The following is a 20,902-nucleotide window of genomic DNA, read 5'->3' as shown; positions in this document are numbered from 1 at the left end:
GTCAACGCAGATTTGCTTTCTCTTTCCCTTTTACTTCTCCAATTTTCCTTTGTTTTAGTAGTCATTTTCGTAAATTTCATCCCTATATGCTTAAGTGTCTCATTGCATGCTAATAATTGATTACATTGAGGACAATGCAATATTTAAGTGTGGGGGAAGGGATTTACACTTTTATCTTGAGTCATATATATTGAAAAAATACAAAAAAAATTTGAAAAATGTCAAAAATTTAAAAAAAAATTGGTTACTTTTGTTTTTGTTTTTGAGTCTTAGGATGCCCTTTCAACTGTCTAGGATGATTCTATATCTCTGAAATCATGATTAAAAGAGGATCACACAATTGAGATGATTTTTAAAATGGTATTCTTTGGTTAATTGAGATATATGAAAAATGCATGCATGTGTAGTGGATATGGATTTCGTAACCTTGGTACAGAATATGAGCATGTTAGGATGAGTTTTGATTCATAAAAGCCCATGTGAGATATTTGAGCCATGTCCCTTTTTCTTGGAGTGATAAATGAAAAACATATTCTTAATTTCTTGGCGATGTTTTGATGATCTCATTATTCTTTCATCTTGATTGACTACTTGTCATAGATTAAGTTTGATGGACTAGAGAATGCTAGAATTCACTCTTGTACTTGTTGAAACGTTATATCAATACATGGCCCTGATTCTGGAAAGGATAGAGGCAACCTAGGAATTACCACCATTGCCAAATAAGCATGTGTCCCTATTTGTGCCCGTCGTGGGACTCCCTTAGATAAACCCCTTTGAGCTCACATTAAGCCTTTTCTTTCATCACCCTTAAATCCTTAACTCTGAACCTTAGTATAGCTACACTCCTACCCTTTGTTCTAAAAACTTAGCGGAGCTATATTTTGGGACTTTACTTGAGGATTTGGCATTGAGAAAGAAGATTGAGAAGAGGTGAAAGTTCAAGTGTGGGGGTAGACTTGTTCATGAGAAAAAAAAAATTAAAATTATGTGAAAGCCGTGAAAAAGAAATGAAAAAGAAAAAAAAAAAATGTGTACGGCTAGAAAATTAAAAGAAAGAAAAGAAAAAAAATGTATATGGATTTTAGTCCTCCATACTTAGTGAGTTTGGAGTTTGTTTTGAATTGAAGGCCCACTTTTGGACAATTTGGTCTTTGTCCAATTCACTAGTTCGAGGGAAGTTTATAGTGAAGATTGGGCCCAACATGAAGACATTTGGCCATTTCATAAAACCTCTATGGGATGTGACGTTTTGATATATCTTGATGGATTTCTAGAAGTCACTACATCTACATGAGCTCTGCTAGGTTTTTAGGACACTTTGTGAAATTCCTTACCTTTCGTTTCTTAAAACCTTGAGCCTTAGCCCCACTACAACCCTTGATAAGACCTTCTTGATCCTTAAGATGGGACAGCCTTTTATTTGTGGAGATGAGTTACAAGAGTTGAACCTATGGCTTGGGTCCATCCGTGCAAGTAGTTGATATCCTTCATGAGATCTTTTAAAAAAAAAAATTATATTCACAAAGTGCTTTTCGTTTCTTATATATGTGAGCTATTTGATTGCCTCAAAATATTTTCTCTCACATATAATTGAGTGATTATAAGCTTTTAAGCATTGTCTTGAATTCTGAGAGAAGAAAGAGTGGATATGCCTTGTGAGGATATGAATCATACTTGTTCGAAGCATGCTTAACAGAAACCATCACCATTGTCACAACCAAGTCCTACTTGTGTATGTGTGGATTATATGTTTTAATTAACTCTTGAATATCTACATATTGATTCTTGGTTGAGTGCTAATCTTGATGTTGTGAAAGTAGGAGATTTATGAGACAAAAAGTTGAAGGGCAATAGAGTCATTGTTTTTGTAGAGTCTTTAATTTTCGTTGAGTGTTAGTGTGTGTCTTAGTGTGATTTTGCTAAGGGACTAGCAAAAGCTAAGTGTGGGGGAATTTGATAGGAGCATTTTAATGCGACGTTTTAACTGCATTTCCCTACATTTCTTACGTTATTTCCTTATTAAAATCCTGTTTAGGAAAGTTTCCATTCTTTGATTGGGAAAGTTCCTATTTGTAGAAAGTTTATATTTTTGTAGTTTCTATTTATCATTTTTAGTAAGTTGCCATTTTTCATTTTAGGAAAGTTTCTATTTTTCTTATTAGTTTCTATTTTTAGGACCTCCAAGCAAGTGGAAAATCTTGAGGAGGAAAATCAAAGTTGCAACTAAGTGGAAAATCTTGAGGAGGAAAATCAAAGTTGCAAGCAAGTGGAAAATCTTGAGGAGGAAAATCAAAGTTGCAACCAAGTGGAAAATCTTGAGGAGGAAAATCAAAGTTGCAACTAAGTGGAAAATCTTGAGGAGGAAAATCAAAGTTGCAACCAAGTGGAAAATCTTGAGGAGGAAAATCAATTCAAGTTGAACAAGTGATAAACAAGTGGGAAGATATTTTTTTACAAATTTGTCTAACATATCTAGCCCTTCATTTATGTTCATCTCCACCCTCCATTCATCATTTTTTGGGCTATAAATACACTTCTCCTCTCACTCTCAAAATACCAATTCCTTCATCCATCTCATCTTCTTTGTCTCTCCATTTCCTTTCCATTTTTCCACACATTCCTTCATCCATTCCATCTCCTTGTCTCTCCATTTCCTCTCCATATTTCTTTTCCATTCTCTAGTTTTCTTGTTCTTCATTTTCAAGCCAAGAGAAAGAGAAGCCATGCAATACATCAATTTCCCAACCGCCATCCACCCTTGTGTCGTCCCTAGAAGATTGCTTGCTTTCAAGGATCTTCAAGTTCTTCGTCTCAAGGCTTTATCATTCATCTTTCAAGGTGTATTATATCCTTTCTCTTGTTTTCTTTGTTTGATTTTGTAAAACTATGAATTCTAGTTAACAAATAATGTTAAGGGCAAAGTTTAAAGCCCGTTTATATGTTTTGAGATAAAGTTGTGATTTCTATATGTTGATTTTTATGTTGCTTATGTGGGTTTGTTTAATTAAATTTGCATGATAGAAAACTTTTGTATTTTAATCTTATGTGGTTGCAAACACTTAGGGTTTTGATATAATTGGTGCTAGGTTTAAGAACATGAAATCGACTTTTCGTTTTGTGTAAACTTGAATCAAAGTAGTAAAGGTTTTGTGCAAAGACCGAATTTAATTAAAGAGGATTGCAATTAGGTGGACTTTTCTATACTAAGTTGTACACTTGAGTTGATAGCCTTTCTCTATGTCTAATGCGTTGAACATGTCATGATTGACTAGCTTTCTAGGGCTTGATTGCATGTTTGATAGGATTAATCTAGGTGCTTTCGCTTAGGTTAATTAGCATTGAAAAGTAAAATATGGGAAATCATTTGCTTTCGAATGTTTCACATGATCAACTCCTCTCTCATGACATTTAAAATCAACTATATGAATTGTAATTGGATTTCTTGCATATGGATGTGGTTTTGATCCACCCTTGTATATATGTTTTTACATTTTCTTTATTTTATTTATCTTAATTTTCAATTCTAAAATTCTTAAACCCCCCCCTTTTTATTTTGTTACTTGTATATATTTCTATTCTTTATTTTATTTTTGTAAATAATACTTTTCTTTATTGGTTTCACAATTACAAGTGTACCCTCAATCCCCGGAATAGAACGATCCCTATTTGCTTATACTACTAACGATATTTTCAGGGTTAAATTGCGCGCTTCCCAAAAGCGACATCACCTTCGCCGATTGGCTTTAAAGGCCTGTGACGAACCTGCAAGAGAGGGACGTTATAGACTCAGATATAATGATGGTATGAAAATTTCAATGCTCGTGTTAGTATGAAGTACTAGTAGAAATGCGAATGGTTCATCTTCTTCCCACGGGTCGGTCTGGGATCAGCGCGACTGCGTTTGCGGGCTAAGGCAGCGGCAAGCTATCAGGATCGAAAGAGAGTTAGGTTAGACTATGGATAAAGGTCGCAATCTCAGACTCTGGGAAGAAAGTCCTTATAGTTTGCGGGTCGTCATCATCAGAGGAAGAGTCTTCAACTTTGGGCTCTATGGCTACAGCTTTCTGTTTGGCAGCCTGACCAGTGGCTGGAGGAGAATCTATTGTGCCGTCGCCGGAGGGCCGAGCACTTCCCTACTACATTAAAGTTTGAGTAAGGGGGAAAAGAATGAAGCTAAGGCGAAAGAAGAAATAAAAACATTCAAAGGGCAAGTTACTTCTTATGGTGGCTCGCGGATAACAATGCCAGCTTGAGCAGGACGCGGGGCTAGTGTGGGTCACAGAGCCTGCTCTGGTACAAGGGATCACGCCTCAGCTTCAGGAAAGAGAGCAAGCAGTTCGGTATCAGCATCATAGGGATACTGCAGATCTTGGAAGATGGTCGCGAAGAGTTCATCATCCCGTTGTCTCCAGCAGTTGACAGAAACTTCTTCCAACCATTGATCATAATCTTTGGAGGTCCCATCAACAGGAGGAAGGTTGTTGTCCCATTGAGGGAGATCAACCAATGCAAGCATGCTTTGGGCTGGCGGAGGCCCAGTTGAGGGACCAATTCTACTCCAGGAGGTGTTGTAGTTCCAAGTCTCAAAGAGGGGGAATGGCACTAACTGAATCAGCCCGAGTTGGCGGGCAAAGTGATTGGGCGCATAAAGCTTATAACTGAGTTCTTCCGCAGCGAGCCTAATATCTGAGCAGGAGATCACGCGGTGAAAAGCTAAGCGCGTACGATCACTATAATCCACTTCCCCGGGAAGGAACCCATGCTCAAGAGGTGGTGGGAATCTCCTATTAATCAATAAGTCGAGGGGCGGCATTTCGTGCAGGAGGTATAGATATCTAAAACCCTCGGAGTAGGGCGGGGATGTGTACCTTGCCTCGCAGCAGAGCGATCGGCCAAGAAGAGTGTCAGCTGGTGGTAGCGGTGGACTGTCATCGCTGCGGAAGAATGAGAAGTAAATTTGGATCCAGAAATCAAGAATCCAGAACAGGCCTGAGATGTTGGTTTCGAAAGGATGCATGGTGGCTTGGTATAAAGTGCGGTAGAGGCCGCCCAAAATAGGTTGTCCGAGCCCTACGCGGTGGCCTTTGTAGAGGGCCGTCGCAAGAGAAGTCCAAGGTCCAGTAGGCTTTTTGGCGAAGGTGCAGAAGATGAACTTGCATAGCCAGTACTCTACGAAGGCAATACCTTCGGTCGCATTGTGTTCTCTGCGGTAATGGGAGAGCCATCGTGGGTAGGAGCCGCTATGAGAACCACGGCCAGTTTGTGCCATTGTCAGAGTGAAGGTGACGGAGTCAAATTGGCCATGTACATAGGGCTCACCATCAATGGGTAACCCAGTAATCGTGAGGATGTTCAGCAGAGTGATGCCCATTTGGCCGAATCAAAAATGTAAAGTGTTGGTGGCGGTGTTCCAGAAATAAAGAAAGGCGGTGAAAGATTACCATTGCGCGGAAGGCTAAAGCAGAGATAAATAGTCTGAGTAATGCCTGCCATGTCCCAGCGAGCCAGATCTCGTACTCGCGCTTCGCGATACCATGAAAGTTCTACCGCGTTGATGGTGGCTTGCCAATGCCCTATTTTGGCTATGTGCTGATGCGCACCCCAACTAGTGAAATCTCCAGTCGTTCTTCTGAGGACAGGAATGGGTAATCGGACGGGCAGGCCGTAGAGGGTGAGTGCGTCGTCCGGGATGGAATCTCTCGGTGAAGGTCCCAGTCTGGCATGGTGGTTTGGAAGTCTAAGGAGCAGGGGTCTTTGGATGATGGTGTGGATGAAACAGGGGGCACCTACGCTGGTTCCCCAAGTATGGGCGGCTTGCACGTTAAGTTCCTCTTCCTGATCGATGATCATCTTATTTGGAGGAGCCATTTCTGGGTTTCTGTAAGGAGGTGTATGGAATAAGGAGTTTTCGGGGTTTAGAAGACAGGAAGGGTTTCTGATGTGACAGGTCTGAAGTGGCTGGGGGGTTTAAATAAGAGATTTTGTGAGGGAAACAATGCGACGAAAAGACGTTTTACAAAGCGAATGGACGCGACCCTCATTAATGGCCTCGTTTCGATTGTCAGGCTTGTCGTTTAAGTCCCCTTCAATCAGTTACTTCCCGTAGGCCTGATTTTGGGGCCTGGGGGGCAATGTTTGAGCCCAAAAGTATCTTTGGCAAGATCCCTTAGGGGATTTAGCACAACGGGCCGATACCTGCGGCCCAAAAATAAGCATACTTGGGTTTGGGTTATAGCTTCCCCAATTCCGTGATCCATAAGGAAAACGAGCCCTTATTGGAATCAAGTAGCGGAGATTGAATAGAAAACTTCAATCAATAATCCTTCTATGGCAAGGAACAGTCGAAGCCCTAGGTATAAATACCAGGTTTCAAGGACGAATTAGACACAACTCTCAAATCAACTAATCATACAGATTATCAAAGCCTCTCTGGAGCAAACCTACCTGCAACCCAGTTGCAACCCAGCGAAACAAGGGTAACGCCCTCGCAACCCGCAAAGCTAAAGTCACGCTTTAGCAAAACCCGTGATTTCTCCAAACTTCCCAGTGATTGCTCTGCTCAATCTAAAACGTTGGGTATCGATTCGGTGTCGCGAAGAGATCACAACCAAAGCCCTTATCCGTAAGGCAAGAAGTCCTTTTTCAAAAGGCATAGAGAAGAAGCTGGTGACGAGGTTGGTGCTCTCCTCGTCCACGGCGTTTGAACAAGAAGTCAGGTCAAGAGATTCTCCGACAACTGCATCCCACGGTGCTGGCACGCCTGCGCACACGCTCAAAAGAGACAGTTTGCACTCATACTGGTTTTGGAGCCAAACAATAACTATTTCATTTCTCACTTTTGCTAATCTACATTTGATTTTTTCGCTTCATCTTTAGTAGGCCAATATAGTTTTTTCATTGCTAATGACTGGCATATTGACATGCACATAATGCATGCCAAATGACATTTGTTGATTTTGTTGATGAGTCTCGTGTATTGTGCGACGATCATAAATAAAAACTGTAAAAGAATCTTAGTAAGGGTAAGATGCTTTGAGAGAAATAAGTATAAAAAGAAAGGGCAAAGTAAACCAACACTAATCCATAGTCAAATTATCTTAAAAAAGATTATACTGAACATAAGTACGTAGACAAGTAAACCGATACTTAGAGCAAGTCCACTGGTTACTCTTTGACTGGGCAAAGCATGGATTTGGTGAGATGGCAGTCATCAAAGTTGAAATTGTGGCTTCCACCAATTGAAGCTTGCCCAGCCAAATGTTGGCTTTTATTGACTGAGGCCAAAGAAAAAGGCAACAGCATGTCTAAATTTTTGACCGGGTTGAGGGGCTGCCAGCTGGGCCCAAGCCATAACATGGCTGACATCATCACTCCACCCTACAAGTATGAAAAAGGTGGGTAACTGTCATGAAATCTTAGATGTCCATTTCAATTAAACAGAAGATCCAACGGCAAACAATTAATAACCAATATATATATGAACAGTCTTGACTGGTCAAGAAAAAAAACGGGTGCAAACCTATGTCCAGTGGCAGTAAACAGTAACTTGACTGGTCGAATTCTTGACTTTTCGATCTTAACATTTCTTGACTACGGGTAAACATGCTCTTATTCATCTCATGCTAGAGAAGATATGGATCGCACATCAGTGGACATGCCATATTTTGTTGCTTTTGTTCGAATAATTAATTTACTCATAACAGGTGGGTTTCTTAGGACGTTATTGAAGAAGACAAGACCTGATCGAGCAGTCGATCAGGATCAAAGCACAGCAAACTTCCACTACATTTTTATTTGAACAATTGGGGCAGAGACTCGGCATTGTCAATTTATTTTTCTTTTTCAAATTCAGCAAAATTTTGTGTTTGAGAATCGGAGCTCGACTCTTAAAGGCATGACTCGTGAGAAAAGGGCATTATACATTTTATCGGTGGAGGCCGACTCCCACGGTCCCTCTCAATTATGATTGCCCGTCTGTAAATATGGTGAAGAATCTGATGTGGGATTTTGCATTTTATGATTGTCTCTTTCTGTCACTGTAGTTTGTTTCCTAATGGTACTTTGATCTTGCAGTTGTAGCCAGGTTTAGAACTAGTATTTGTTTTTTTGGATGGAATCAATTCCTAACCTTATCTCTGTATCAAAGCCTGTTGATCACAAGAAGATAGATGATCTTTGTCAGAAGAATGAATATAATTTATGATCTTTATGGGGGATCAGAGATCTGAGAAAAGAGACAGAAGCATTCAATGAATCTTTGGTCTGTTTGGACGCTACAAAAGTTACTAATTAACAAGGAAGTGGTAAGTGAGAGAGAAGAACTATTCAGATAAACAGATGGTTTTACATTTTATTAGGTATTATAGTCACACGATTAAAGCTAGCAATCCTCATCAAGCTTAAGACTATGGAGACAGAAGAAGTTGAATAGAATGACACGCATCACAAGAAAAGGGCAACGAAAGGCTAGCAGATCGGAAGAGGTTCACCGTTCCAACCACTGAGGCAATCGAGAATCGGATCAATGATTTTCCCCTGGCACATAGCTGTGAAAACCTTGTCACACTCCTCCCCGGGGGACCTGAACTTTTCGCCAGTCAGGAACTCTCCCCCCAACTCCTCCCTCACAAATTTGTACAAAGGATAAGACCTGCACTCGATGATTCTGTTTGGAATCGCAGCATTCCCGCTCTCGTATGCAGCCCTAGCGCTCTCAACCTCTTTAGGCAAAATGGTCTTCAGCTCTTCCTCAAATGCCGAAATCTTTTGGAAAATTGAAGTGTTTGCATTCTTCTCATTCTCACCATTTGTCAAAGCGTGTTCAACAAGCACTTGCCTTAGCCTCTGCATTAAGGGATATGTTGCGCTGCAAGGATCGTCAATGTAGGCGAAAAGGTACTCCCTTTCAACCACCATAAGCAAATCCTTCTCGCAAAATCTTGAAGGGTGAAGCTCTCCATTAACCCCGGTAGTCAAAAGCCTCTTGGCCAATTGACTCACAGTGTTCTTAACCGTGCTCTTCAAGTTCTCCTCCAAATGCCTCAAGTCAATAGCTTGGCAAAGCGCTACCATAAATGTGGAAGACATGAGCTTCAGTATGTCAACAGCTTCTGCGGTTTTTCGTGACGAAATCAACCCCAAAGAGTTGACATCCTGGTTGTGCTGCTCAGCACTCTGGACATGGTTAGTCACTGGATTTGCGAGAAACTGAAGCTCAGAACAATAAGATGCCATGGCAATCTCAGCTCCCTTAAAGCCGTAATCCAAACTTGGGTTCCTCCCACCGGACAAATTGGACGGCAAGCCGTTGTTGTAAAAGTCATTGACGAGTTCCGAAAACTGAGCAAACATGAGCTTCCCAATGGATGCAATAGCCAAACGGGTGTTATCCATGGACACTCCAATTGGCGTACCCTGGAAGTTGCCACCATGCAATGCCTTGTTCCTTGAAACATCAATCAAAGGGTTGTCATTTACAGAATTAATCTCCCTCTCGATAGATTTAGTCGAAAACCGAATCACTTCAATTTGTGGACCGAGCCATTGTGGTGAGGTTCGCAGAGCGTAACGGTCTTGTTTAGGCTTCTGAAGCGGGTCCTGCTCGTGTAGCTTCTTAGCAGCTTTAACGTAATCACTGCCATCCAAAATGTATTCCATAATTGCAGCAGCCTCAATTTGACCAGGATGGTGCTTTAACTTGTGTGTCAGGTGGTCTGTAAACTCGGGCTTCCCTTGCATTACTTCAGCGAAAATCGCAGACAAGATTTCGGAAAGCAAGGCCAAAATGTTGGTCTCGAAAAGAACCGTGGAGGCCAAGCCAGAGCCAACAGCAGTACCATTAACAAGAGCCAGTCCTTCTTTGGGCTGCAATTCGAAGAACCCTGAGCTGATACCGACCTGTTCGAAAGCCTGAACGGCATTGAGGGTCTCGCCTTTTGGCCCGACTGCCTTGGAATTGGGGCGGCCAGTCAGTAGTCCGGCGATGTAGGACAGCGGCACAAGGTCTCCGGAGGCGGTGATCGTGCCGCGGAGAGGCAAGCAGGGAGTAATATTGTGGTTGAGAAACTTGGTGATGGCTTCTAAGATTTCGAATCTTATGCCTGAGTAGCCTTGCAGGAGAGTGTTGATTCTAACGAGCATGGCTGCTCTTGTTGCAGAGTGAGGCAGGGTGTGAGACTCTGTTCCGTTGCCAAATACTCCAGCATTCAAGAATCTAGACCAAGAAGCGAAAAAGCTCAGTTCATAATTCGGAGGATCCAGAAAAGAATATATTAAAAACCAAATGCATTAATGCGTATGATTCCACATAAAATTGATAGAAATTAATGGATTCAAATCCAAAAGGACCAGTTTAATTAACTAGAAACCCAGATCTGATCAAATTCCATTTAACTAGGTGTTGGAAATCCCAATTGATTGTACTGGTAAATTCCTTGAACCTCCAAGTACTACTACTCATGACGTGCGTGTACTAAGTTTGCCGCCCTATGCAATCCAAGTTGGTTTCGAGACAGATATTAGGTGACAAGGAACTGTCTATTTCAGCTAGTGACAAAAAATCCCGGGGTATAAAGCTTTCCCTATGCGAAACTTTCCTCCCCAGGTCCACAAGAAACTAGGTTGAGACTTGATCGACTCAGTTTTAATCAGGTCCATGTACATTAATGAGTAAATTGTCTATCTTGCTTACATATCAATGGAAGAATTAATTTTTAAATATACTAAAGTGACCCTTAATTAGTCCATAGAAGATAAATTATTTTGTCAAACAGTAACTCATGTATTATACCATCAAAAAATTAATAAGTGATGTTGTTAGGATATAGTAAGTTTTACAGACTAAATTAATTTTTTGAGAACGTAACATGTTAAAGTGACGAAGCAAACATTTTCAACGTAACTTACCTAATAAGCTCTTTCTGAAGAGCAGCGCCTTGTTTGGTTCGTCTGTGGGAGGTTGCACCGAACCCGGTGGTGACACCATAGCTGTCCGTACCCTTGTTCATGGACTCCATGACCCAATCACTACTGGCCTTCACACCAGCCCTGGCCGACTCAGCCAGTTCAACCTTGACACCAGAGTCATGGTTGGCTATAGCTGCCACCTGAGAAATAGTCAAGGATTTTCCACCGAGTTTCACCACTGGCTTCCTGTACTCGGCCACCATGCGCTTCACTTCATCAAGGTGGCTGCCTGCCATTAACTCCGCCGCCGCTCCCCAGTTAAGCGGGTCCGAAACAGAGAGCTCTGCTTTGAGGGACTCTGTTTTGACGCAGAGATCGTCCAAGGAACCGTTTTGGATCCCATTCTGGTGGTTTCCATTCTGGGTTATGGTCTCCATGTCAGTGAGAATATAACCCAGAAGTGATTGAAGAAATGGGATTCAGGTTTCGAGAGAGGAGAGGAGGGAGAGAGAGAGAGGGGAGATGAAAACTTGGGAGTTATGGTGGTTTTCTGAGGAAGTGGAGGGAGGAGAGGTGGGTGCTTAAATAGATATATGGGGGTGCGGGGGGGACCTAAGGAAACGTTACAACGGGGAAGAGTGAAGTGGTATTTTGGTAGGTGAGCATAAGGGTGGCAGAGAACCACACGAGGGTTGGTTGAAAATTCAATGTGACCGTGAGATCGTCAGCTGATCCAGCGGTGGTTGCCTTGCTACGTGGCGGTCCGAGGTGGATGACTAGAGGACCTTTTACTTGTTGGTTGCTTTGTTGCTTGGTGCAAGAGTAGGAGACGACAGGGGGAAGTGGTTGGTGGGGAATGGGGATTGGTGTGAGGATTTCCTTCTTTTTTTTTTTCTTTTTTTTTTGAAAGTATTCGTAGTAGTACGTAATTACCAAATAGGGTCAACGATTTTTTTTTAAGGAAAATGATCATTTATTTAATTTTGGGGTTAATTAACCCCCACTTATCTAAACACCCTAAGGCTCCGTTTGGGATTGCTTCGTTTTTAAAAAAATCAGTTTTTGTTCAAAATTATAGATTTTTTTTTGTTTGGTAGATAAATAAAAAGCAGTTTTAATTGAAAGTTATAGGTCACTGGCAGCAGATTTTAGAAACAGCCTAGCGGTTGCTTTCAGAAGCTGTTGTGAATCAAAACACACTTTGCAGTTGTTTTATGTACTGACATCACTTTTAAAAATATTATTTACCAAACACGAAACTGTTTTAATTCACAACTGATTATTCTCACAACACAACAGCAACAATTTTTTTTTAAAAGTCACAGCAATCCCAAACTAGCCCTAAGAGATTGCCCACTTACCCAAACACTCTAAGAGATCATTTCCTTAATACCCAATTAAGTTTTTTTTTATTCCTTTTTATATAGGGTGTTTCTAGTTTGACCTCCAAATTTAATATTTTGACCTCTAACTTTTTTTCAATTATTAATAGACTTTGTCAAGTCATATGAAAAGACAAATAAGGACAAAGAGAGAAAAAATAATTAAAAAAATACTTCTTACCTCCCTAAATATAACATTCAATTAAATTATTTTTTTATTTCTTCCGGAATTTCCTTATATGACATAGTTTTATAATTTACCTAAAATAATTAAGTAAAAATAATAATTTCTATACATTGCCCATCATTTAATACAAAAATAAATTCAAAATAATCTGATTTGGAATTTCTTTAAACTAAATTCATTGAATATTATGATATAGTTATTACTCGATCTTCCAACCCAAAACTCTTGAAATCCTTCTTTTAGCAAATTCAAAAGGATTTCAGCAACATATCAAGATCGAGAACTTTTGATTAATTTTGGTAGAAGAGAGACCTACTCATAAGAGAGCAATGTCATGTGATTTTGATTTACTCATAAGAGAGCAATATCATGTGATTTTAATTCATTATTCGTCTCATGGTTGAAGATAGAGATAAGAAGTAGAGTAATAAATTATTGTATCTCATATTCAAGGGTGTTTTGGTAAAAATAAGGAGCTCTACTTAGCTTTTCAAGTATTTTAAAAAGTAAATTAGAGGTGCACTAAGTATGAAAGGTCCAAATAGCAAATTTGGAGGTCCAACTAGAACCACCCTTTTATTTATTTTTGGGAAAATTTTGCCCTCTCCTTCTTTGTCACTAAGAGAGAGAAGTCATCGGAGACCTTGTCGGACTCTGGTGACCACTGGCCAGCAGAGGACTCCGGTGACGGACTCAAGCGACCGGTTACCAGAATCTTGAATCCTACTACCGGACTGGTGACCGGATTCTGGGTATGAATTTATTGCCCCCTAATAATACCAAGTAACTATATTATTGTCTCTCAATAATCATATTATTGCCTCCCAATACTCTTTTTATTGCCTCCCAATAATCATATTATTGCCTCCTAGTAATCATATTATTGCCCCCAATAATCATATTATTACCCTCTAATAATCATATTATTGCCCTCAAGTGAATTGCATAAACTCCCAAAACCAAAATGAATACACTACAACACAATTGATCACTTTATATGTTCAATTGTACACGTTCATTTTTTTCCTTCCCCATTCTCGGAGCTCACAGTATACAAAAAAAAAAAAAAAAGTGCTTTGGGCACTGATCGGATCGTCCGGGGACGAAGACACCCACAATTGCTCTTGGATCGACCGAGGACGAAGACACCGGTGATTGCTCAGGGGACGAAGACACCAGCGATTGCTCTAGGGACGAAGACACCGGTCATTGGCGCAACCGGTGGTCGTTGGTCTATACAGATCAGCGATGAGATGCAGGTTTGGCTCGTCGCGGTCTAGGTCGAGGAACGCTGGAGGTCATGGTCTGATGAGGAACAATCAAACAAATCTCAGAATCTTTGATTGTTTGTTCAACAACTTCACCAACTCCAGCCGAGATCGGTTGTTCAGAAGCTTTGATGGTGGGCTCGAGGTAAAAAAAAATGGCGCGTGGGACATGCTTGCAGGCGCCGGTTTCGGAGAAGAAGGTGTTGAAGGCGTCATCGCTGGGCATCTGGCCTTCCGGCTGGAAAGAGAGAGAGAGAGAGAGAGAGAGAGAGAGAGAGTCTGAGAGGAGTGTAGTTTGTTAATTAAAATGAAGGCAAAACTGTCAATAGATGTTAGACTGAGTAAATGGGAGCAAAAAACTCTTAGTGGAGTAAGTGAGAAATTTTTAGGCTGAAATTGGGTAAGTGGTCATGGCCCCTATTTTTTATAGGATAAATTTCTTCTATGGTACTTGAGGTATGATCAATTGGGGATGATGACAGTTGTGCGCGCATTTGCAGAAGGGGTGATTGGCGGCTATGTGCCCAGGATTGCGGCAGTGCGATTCTTGTGGTGGCAAGCTACTGCACAAACCGGCAAGAGCAGCAGGAGGAGATGCTACGATGTATTTCTTCTCATCCTGAATCAAGGCTTGGGTGCCCCAATTTTGGGTGTCCAAAGCAAATGGAGGGCCAAACCTTTTGGGCTTTGGAAGGAGTTTGATTCAACTCTAGGTCTGTGGCTTTGAAATTGGGCCTTTTTTGTGAACCAAACTGATGGGCTTTGGCCCTCTCGGCTTTCGGATTTGGGATCCTGGAGGATTGTCCCAACTAACTAGTTTTATGTTCTTTACATTTGTAGTGGGCCTATATACTATGTTTTTGTTTCATAGTGTAATAGGCTTGCTAGGAATAAGTGAGCGCGAATATACAATGAGTGGACCTATTGCTATGTACCACCATGGTATCACCACAACTTCTTGTTGTCTAATGTATATCCACATGATGACATCAGAAGGGCATACCGATCATTTTGGCTTCAGAAAAAATGAAAATCGTTGTGATTTGATTCAAATGAATGATCAATTGGATAATTTGATACCTAGTCTTTAAAATAGGATAATTTGATACCTAAACTTAAGCTTCGTTTGACTTTTTGGTGCTTATGTTAAATGTAAGGATAAAATTGACATTTATAATCTATTCATAGAAATAAAATCAAATAAACATGAGTTTTTTGGGTTGATGACCATCAGCCCTGGATTTTTGTCATTTTCTGGGTCATTTTTTTTTTTGAATCAAACCCAAACCCAAAGGGCGGGTGTCAATATAATCATATCAAGCCAGAATAGACCGTTACATATCATTCTGCTGCCATCTATAGACAGACAAGAAGATAGTGGTAGTACCCACAATGATACATAGAAATAGACCCACTCATTAGACATTTAAAGACGTAGAGGTAGCGGATACCCTCTTTCGGTACTACTCCAGAGGCGCTAGAAGAACATAGAGTGTTCCTAATACAAGAAATTTATTGTAATTAGACAAACTAATAACATAGGGACGAGCCTAGGGCAAACACCCCAGCCCACCATAGCAACCCAAAAAGGATAGCCCCATGAAAAAAGGCTTAAACTCGGGTCCGGCAAAGATTGGTTTGGCCCAAGCCCAAACTTCATCTTCCTCCGCCGACTAGCCATGCGTACAACTCCATCGTAGTTCCAGTGGTCTCCTCCGCCACACCCCAACGTTGTCCCAACAACCCATGTAGCTACAACCCCCCCCCCCCCCCCCCCCCCCGCCACGCCTTGAGTCGCAAAGCCCCACACCGAGCTACCCCTCTACAGAAACCACTGCACCACGTCGTACTCCCCGATCCAGGATCCTCCACCGCCGCCCAATCACCTTCGACTCGTCGGATCTGGAAAACCCTCGATGAGGTGCCCTACCCATGTACACACAACTACCGGCTTGAGGCCCCGTCGTTCGGACTTGCCGCCAAGCCATCCAGGCCCAAATCCCGAGCCAAAAACCTTTTCCAAGAAGCTCCCAAGCATATTTAGAATCCTCGTCCGGCAACAGCCCTCACCGGTGAGGCGAACCACCGCCGACAAAGAGCGCCACTGGACGAGAACAAGTTTGCAACCCTAGACGCCGACTAGTCCGAGTTTTGTGGAGCTCTCACGTATGAAACTTTTTTATCTGTCATTTTCTGGGTCATTGAGAGCAAATGAACATGAATCAATATTTTTGGGTTATGTTGAAGATGACATAATTGAAATTTACGTATAAAAATTTAGTTGTCGTGATTTGAACACCTATGAGAGTACTTTTAGTGGATCAGACATAACTCAGTGGAGTAGTCTCATGAGTGTTCAAATCACGACGACTAGATTTCTTAGATATAAAATTCAATTATTTTATCCTCAACATAACCCAAAAACATTAATTCATACTAATTAAATCGTGAAGAACGGGCATCAACCCACAAAACTCATTTTTTGTTGTTTTTCGTATATTTTAAATTTCAATTTTATCCTTACCTTTAAGTGAAAAATTAACAAAAGTGTCAAAATGTCATACCTCAAGTGTCATAGAAGAAACTAAAGGGACAATTGAAAACTATGTACCAAAGTGTCCAATTGATCATACATCAGGTACCACCGAAAAAACTTATCCTTTTTATATTGGATTATCTTGAGATTAACCCAACTTTATATTATTGGATTAGAATTAGAGCATGCTGGAGGTTTGATTTCTTGCAATATAACCACAAAAATATACCGAGTTCTTGGTCAAGTCCACTACCCGACCTCAAGAAGTCAAGATTTAGGCAAAGAATATCCTTTTTTGTTTTTGAATAGAAAGTAAAAATTTATTATTTCGTAGTGGGTAATTAGGATCAATTATAGGAGTCAGTCAAAACTATGGGATTCATTAACCATTTGAGATTAACATAAGTGATAAGGGAAGGTAGAGTTTTGGATTATGTTCAAGGTCATTGGCTTTGTTTCAGGGTACTGTCTCCACTTTCACGTTGGTTTGGGTCATCTTGGCAAGGATGCAATAGGCAACACATAGGAAGTCTATTTAGCATCTGCATCAGGGCCTTCGTGTGGAAATCAACTGGTTTCGTCAACTCTTGCGATTTTGATTTATTGCTGGTATGTAGGGCAATTTTTACAAACTGGTGATGTGAAGGTGGTGGCTTGCTTGGAAATTTGGCTATAACGCAGCAAACTGGAATAATAGACAACAACAATCGGTGTTAGGCGATGGGAGTAAATATAGCACAGAGCCTAGAGGCAATCGTAATAGAATTCTTATTTTGATGATTTTACATCTGATTAGATTTGGAAATAGGGCTCAATTTTGCACCCTTGCCGGAACGAAGTGACCCTATTATGGATGTAAGGCCTCCGGGCAAATTGTAATTTTTTGCTTTAAGAAAATTTCTATAGAGTTACATATCCTCTAAGCAAATAAAAAATAGTACCACTCTCCTTCATGTCCTCAATTACGAGGTTGTTGAGCTATGAAGGCTCTGTTTAATTCTTTTCAAAATTTGATTCTTTCTGGCTTTCGACCACGTTTGGTTAGCGGAAACTAAGCATCATGAAAGAATATTTGTTCATTTCTTGCGTTTGGGATACAAAAGGAAATAAAATATTATTATGAAGGAAAAGAAAATAACGGGGAAAGTGGTTCCTTCCAAACCTCAAATGAATTACTTTCTCTAATTATTTCCTTACATTTATTACTCACAATACATTTTTTTTTTGCATTAATTACAAACATTTTAACAACTGTCTTGATAACTTTCCTTATATTATTAAATATTTGAATGGAAAGTTCTTAAGAAATTTCATTTCATTTCCTTTTTTACAGAAAAGAAAAAAAAATTATTTTTCTTTCCATGAACCAAACGAGGTTAGAGCTTCCTTGGCTAGATAATGTACTACTTGACTACACTTTCTTGAAATCTTCTTCAATTAAAACTTCTCAAGTGCTTTGGGTTTCATGAGTGTAAGCAAATTGTTGAATAATAAAAATTCAATGATGAAACATCCATGCATGTACTTTGATACACATAAATAACTAGAAGATGTCCAATTTGCTTTCTTTTAATGATGCTTGATGGATTTATGTCGTCATGATTAAGAAAAAATTGAGGATTCATTAATTACAAGTAGAATCAAATTTGAATGCAAGACTTATCCGAATTATTAGGTTAGTCTTTTATGAATTCTTTGACATCATGATCTTCATCACATGCATATCATATGTATTCTAGTCTTTTAGTCTTAGATGGAAATGGTTTAGGCCTAAAAGGCTATGTACACCGATACACATTGATGATTGACCAGTATTTTTTTTTTTTTTTGAAATAAAGAGTTCATAGCATTAATATGACCCTGAATCATCGGTTATAATAGTACAAATAAGACTACTCTGTATACACATTGATAGCGCAGAGTAGTCTATGCTAACAAAAACACCTCGTCCTTGTAGGCAATCTATTCTATCTGACTCCAAACGCCGAGCACGCCATTGTGGTATGTTGAAACCAAAATACTTCTACAAAGGCTCATAGAGGAGCTCTCACTAACATAGACTAAAAAACCAACTAGCAAATTAAAAGACAAGCGCTAATAGCCCAAACTTGAGACCAAGCACAAAGGCCCAATCCCAGGCCCAGGCCCAGGAAAAGATGAAAACTTGCAAGAGGACGATGGTGCACCTCCTGCCAACTCTTCACCATCGCTGTCTCCGGCGGCCAATATTTCCAACCCATCATCACCATTGGGCTCAGTCTCTGCCCACCAACCAAGGAAGCACCAAGGCTGATCTGCTTCTCAAATCAATAGAACACCAACAATCCGACAAATTGTCAATCTGGAAGGACAATCTGACAAATTGTCAATCTGAACCAGACGCTACTGGAAGAAACACCGATTACACATGGCCAAGAAGACTGGCAACCGTCTGGATTTGCTGTCACCAGAAACAAAAAATCTCCTAATCACCAAGCCCAAACCAGAGGCGTCAATCTGCCTCCTATGCGCTAAAAACTAGTCGCCTCTCCCACACGCCGCCAAGCAAACAAACCTGCGCATGCACTCTCTTTTCAACCAAGCCCCGAAGAATCACCATGACTAGACGACGCTCTCTCTGCTAGATCCGACGGGTTTGACCTGAAGCTGCCGCCGTCGCTCTCTCAGCTCAGCTCTAGGGTTTCTAGGCTCCTCTCTCAATCTCTCCCTGTAGTTTGTGAGAAAGAGGCAGAGATGATGATTGACCAGTGTTAACACAAAGCAACTAATTAATTCAATCGCCACTAGAGTAGTTTTTTCGATTGAGGCCGCTAGAGTAGCTTATATCACCAAAGAAAAAAAAAATTACAATACAAAATTTTACAAATAGACTTATCAAATTTATTTTCATAGTCTAGGCATAGTTGATGAAGTGACATACCAGAATGATTTGAGGTACATATCAGAAAGTGAGGATAGTAACACTCACCATCCCCTCATTTTGTACTCTAATTTCTGAATTTTAAAGTACTTAATTTTTGGGTAGACTTAGATTATGATTTTATCAAGCTTGCAAAATCATACTCTCCTTTTGTAGTCTAATTCCTGAATAAAATATTAAAGTACTTATTTTTTGGGTAATACTTAGATTATGATTTTATCAAGCTTGTAAAATGAATATCATTTTTCATTCTAGGTAAGGAAACATATGTTGAAGTTTAGCTTTCAGCCTTTCAGGATCAGCACTTTCATGATCAAAACATATGTTAATTAAGAGTTTAACAATCTTATATTCACATTTTACAACCAACTTAAATTCATAAAAGGAAAATGATTTGTGGCCTCAATCTTAGGTGTCATGCCATGTCAACTGCACAACTCACCTATTTGTCAAATCATGCCACGTAATTCTTGAGAAAAAGACTATCTTATCATTCCAAAATCTAATGACTCTAAATTATTTTGGTTTTCTACCTCAAAAATTATTTTGGCTTTCTTCTAAAAAAAATGGCTTTCTTTCATTTCTTTTTCATTACACTCATGCTTAGATTTAAATAACAATTTTTTTTTCTTCAATCAAGAGTAGAAAAAATTTCATGAAATTTAATCAATAGATTAATTTGCACGTACATTCGATTAACAGATTTGTATAACACATGTATATGAATTCAACCTTTGTTGGGTTCCTGCAAATTTTGAAAATATAATGTGAAAAATACATATTCATATAAATACAATTATTTCTTTTGTTCATTGTTTTCTCTTTATGTAGCTAGGGTTTAAAAGTTAGATATGAATTTATTATTTTTTGTTTGTCTTTCCCTTATATTTAGATTATAGATGTTAATTAATGGTTGCTAACATGTAATTTTTTCTTACCTCTTAATTTAGACATAAGTATTTCCCAAATTCAATTTACTAATGCTATATTTTTGTGGATGAAATTAATCAATATTTGGAAAGAAAAGTTAACGTCTATTTCTTGACACATAATTCAATATATTAATGCCATTTGGGAAGAAAAATTAAAGGAAAAAATTTAATTAAATGAAGAAAAATATTGATCAAAGAATATGTAGACATATCCCTTAAATTAATATATAATTAATAGCTGATATTTTTTTTCACCTAATTAAATTCATTAATGTAATTGATTCACATTCTAACATCTAAAAGGAAATGTAAAAGGGTAAAGTTGGTGTTGAAATAGTGTGATGTGGCAAGATATAATATATGGAATTGAAAATAAATTTTTATTTACTTACATGGCATGACACTTAGGATTTGAGGCCACAAATCTTAGGCCTCATTGAGGCCCTATATCATTGTCCTTCATAAAATTGGTCACTTGTCAAATAATAATTAGTAAAATACCTTGTTTTTTTCTTCGGGCGTATATGCGAGATTCATAAAACAATATCATACGTCTACTTCCACCCATTACCCTAAAATTAATTGGCTGTCTTAGTTCCATTGAAGATGAGTGGTCCAAAAATCCAATTAATTGTTTACACATGGAAGTTTGTCAAGTAATTATACTGAAGACAAGATTCCATAAATTAGCTTGTCTACTAAAAAAAACTGGTTTGTCCGCTCACTTGCAATTTGCAAATAAATATGTGGAACATGGCAATTTGAACGC

General features: G+C 39.5%; 1 protein-coding gene across 1 annotated transcript; it reads right to left on the bottom strand.

Moving 5' to 3' along the window:
• Positions 1–8,226: 8,226 nt before the first annotated feature.
• On the bottom strand, positions 8,227–11,479 carry LOC112191949 (phenylalanine ammonia-lyase 1). The gene is made up of 2 exons (XM_024331440.2): positions 10,909–11,479; positions 8,227–10,216 (listed from the first exon to the last, which is right to left on the bottom strand). Exons 1-2 carry the CDS (start codon positions 11,343–11,345, stop codon positions 8,470–8,472), a joined length of 2,184 nt encoding a protein of 727 aa, XP_024187208.1. The 5' UTR covers positions 11,346–11,479; the 3' UTR covers positions 8,227–8,469.
• Positions 11,480–20,902: the final 9,423 nt, after the last annotated feature.

Source organism: Rosa chinensis, chromosome 3 (assembly GCF_002994745.2).
Source record: "Rosa chinensis cultivar Old Blush chromosome 3, RchiOBHm-V2, whole genome shotgun sequence".
NCBI classification, from domain to species: Eukaryota; Viridiplantae; Streptophyta; class Magnoliopsida; order Rosales; family Rosaceae; genus Rosa; species Rosa chinensis.
The sequence above is the reverse complement of the archived record's forward strand: the minus strand, read 5'-3'. Positions and strand labels throughout refer to the sequence as shown.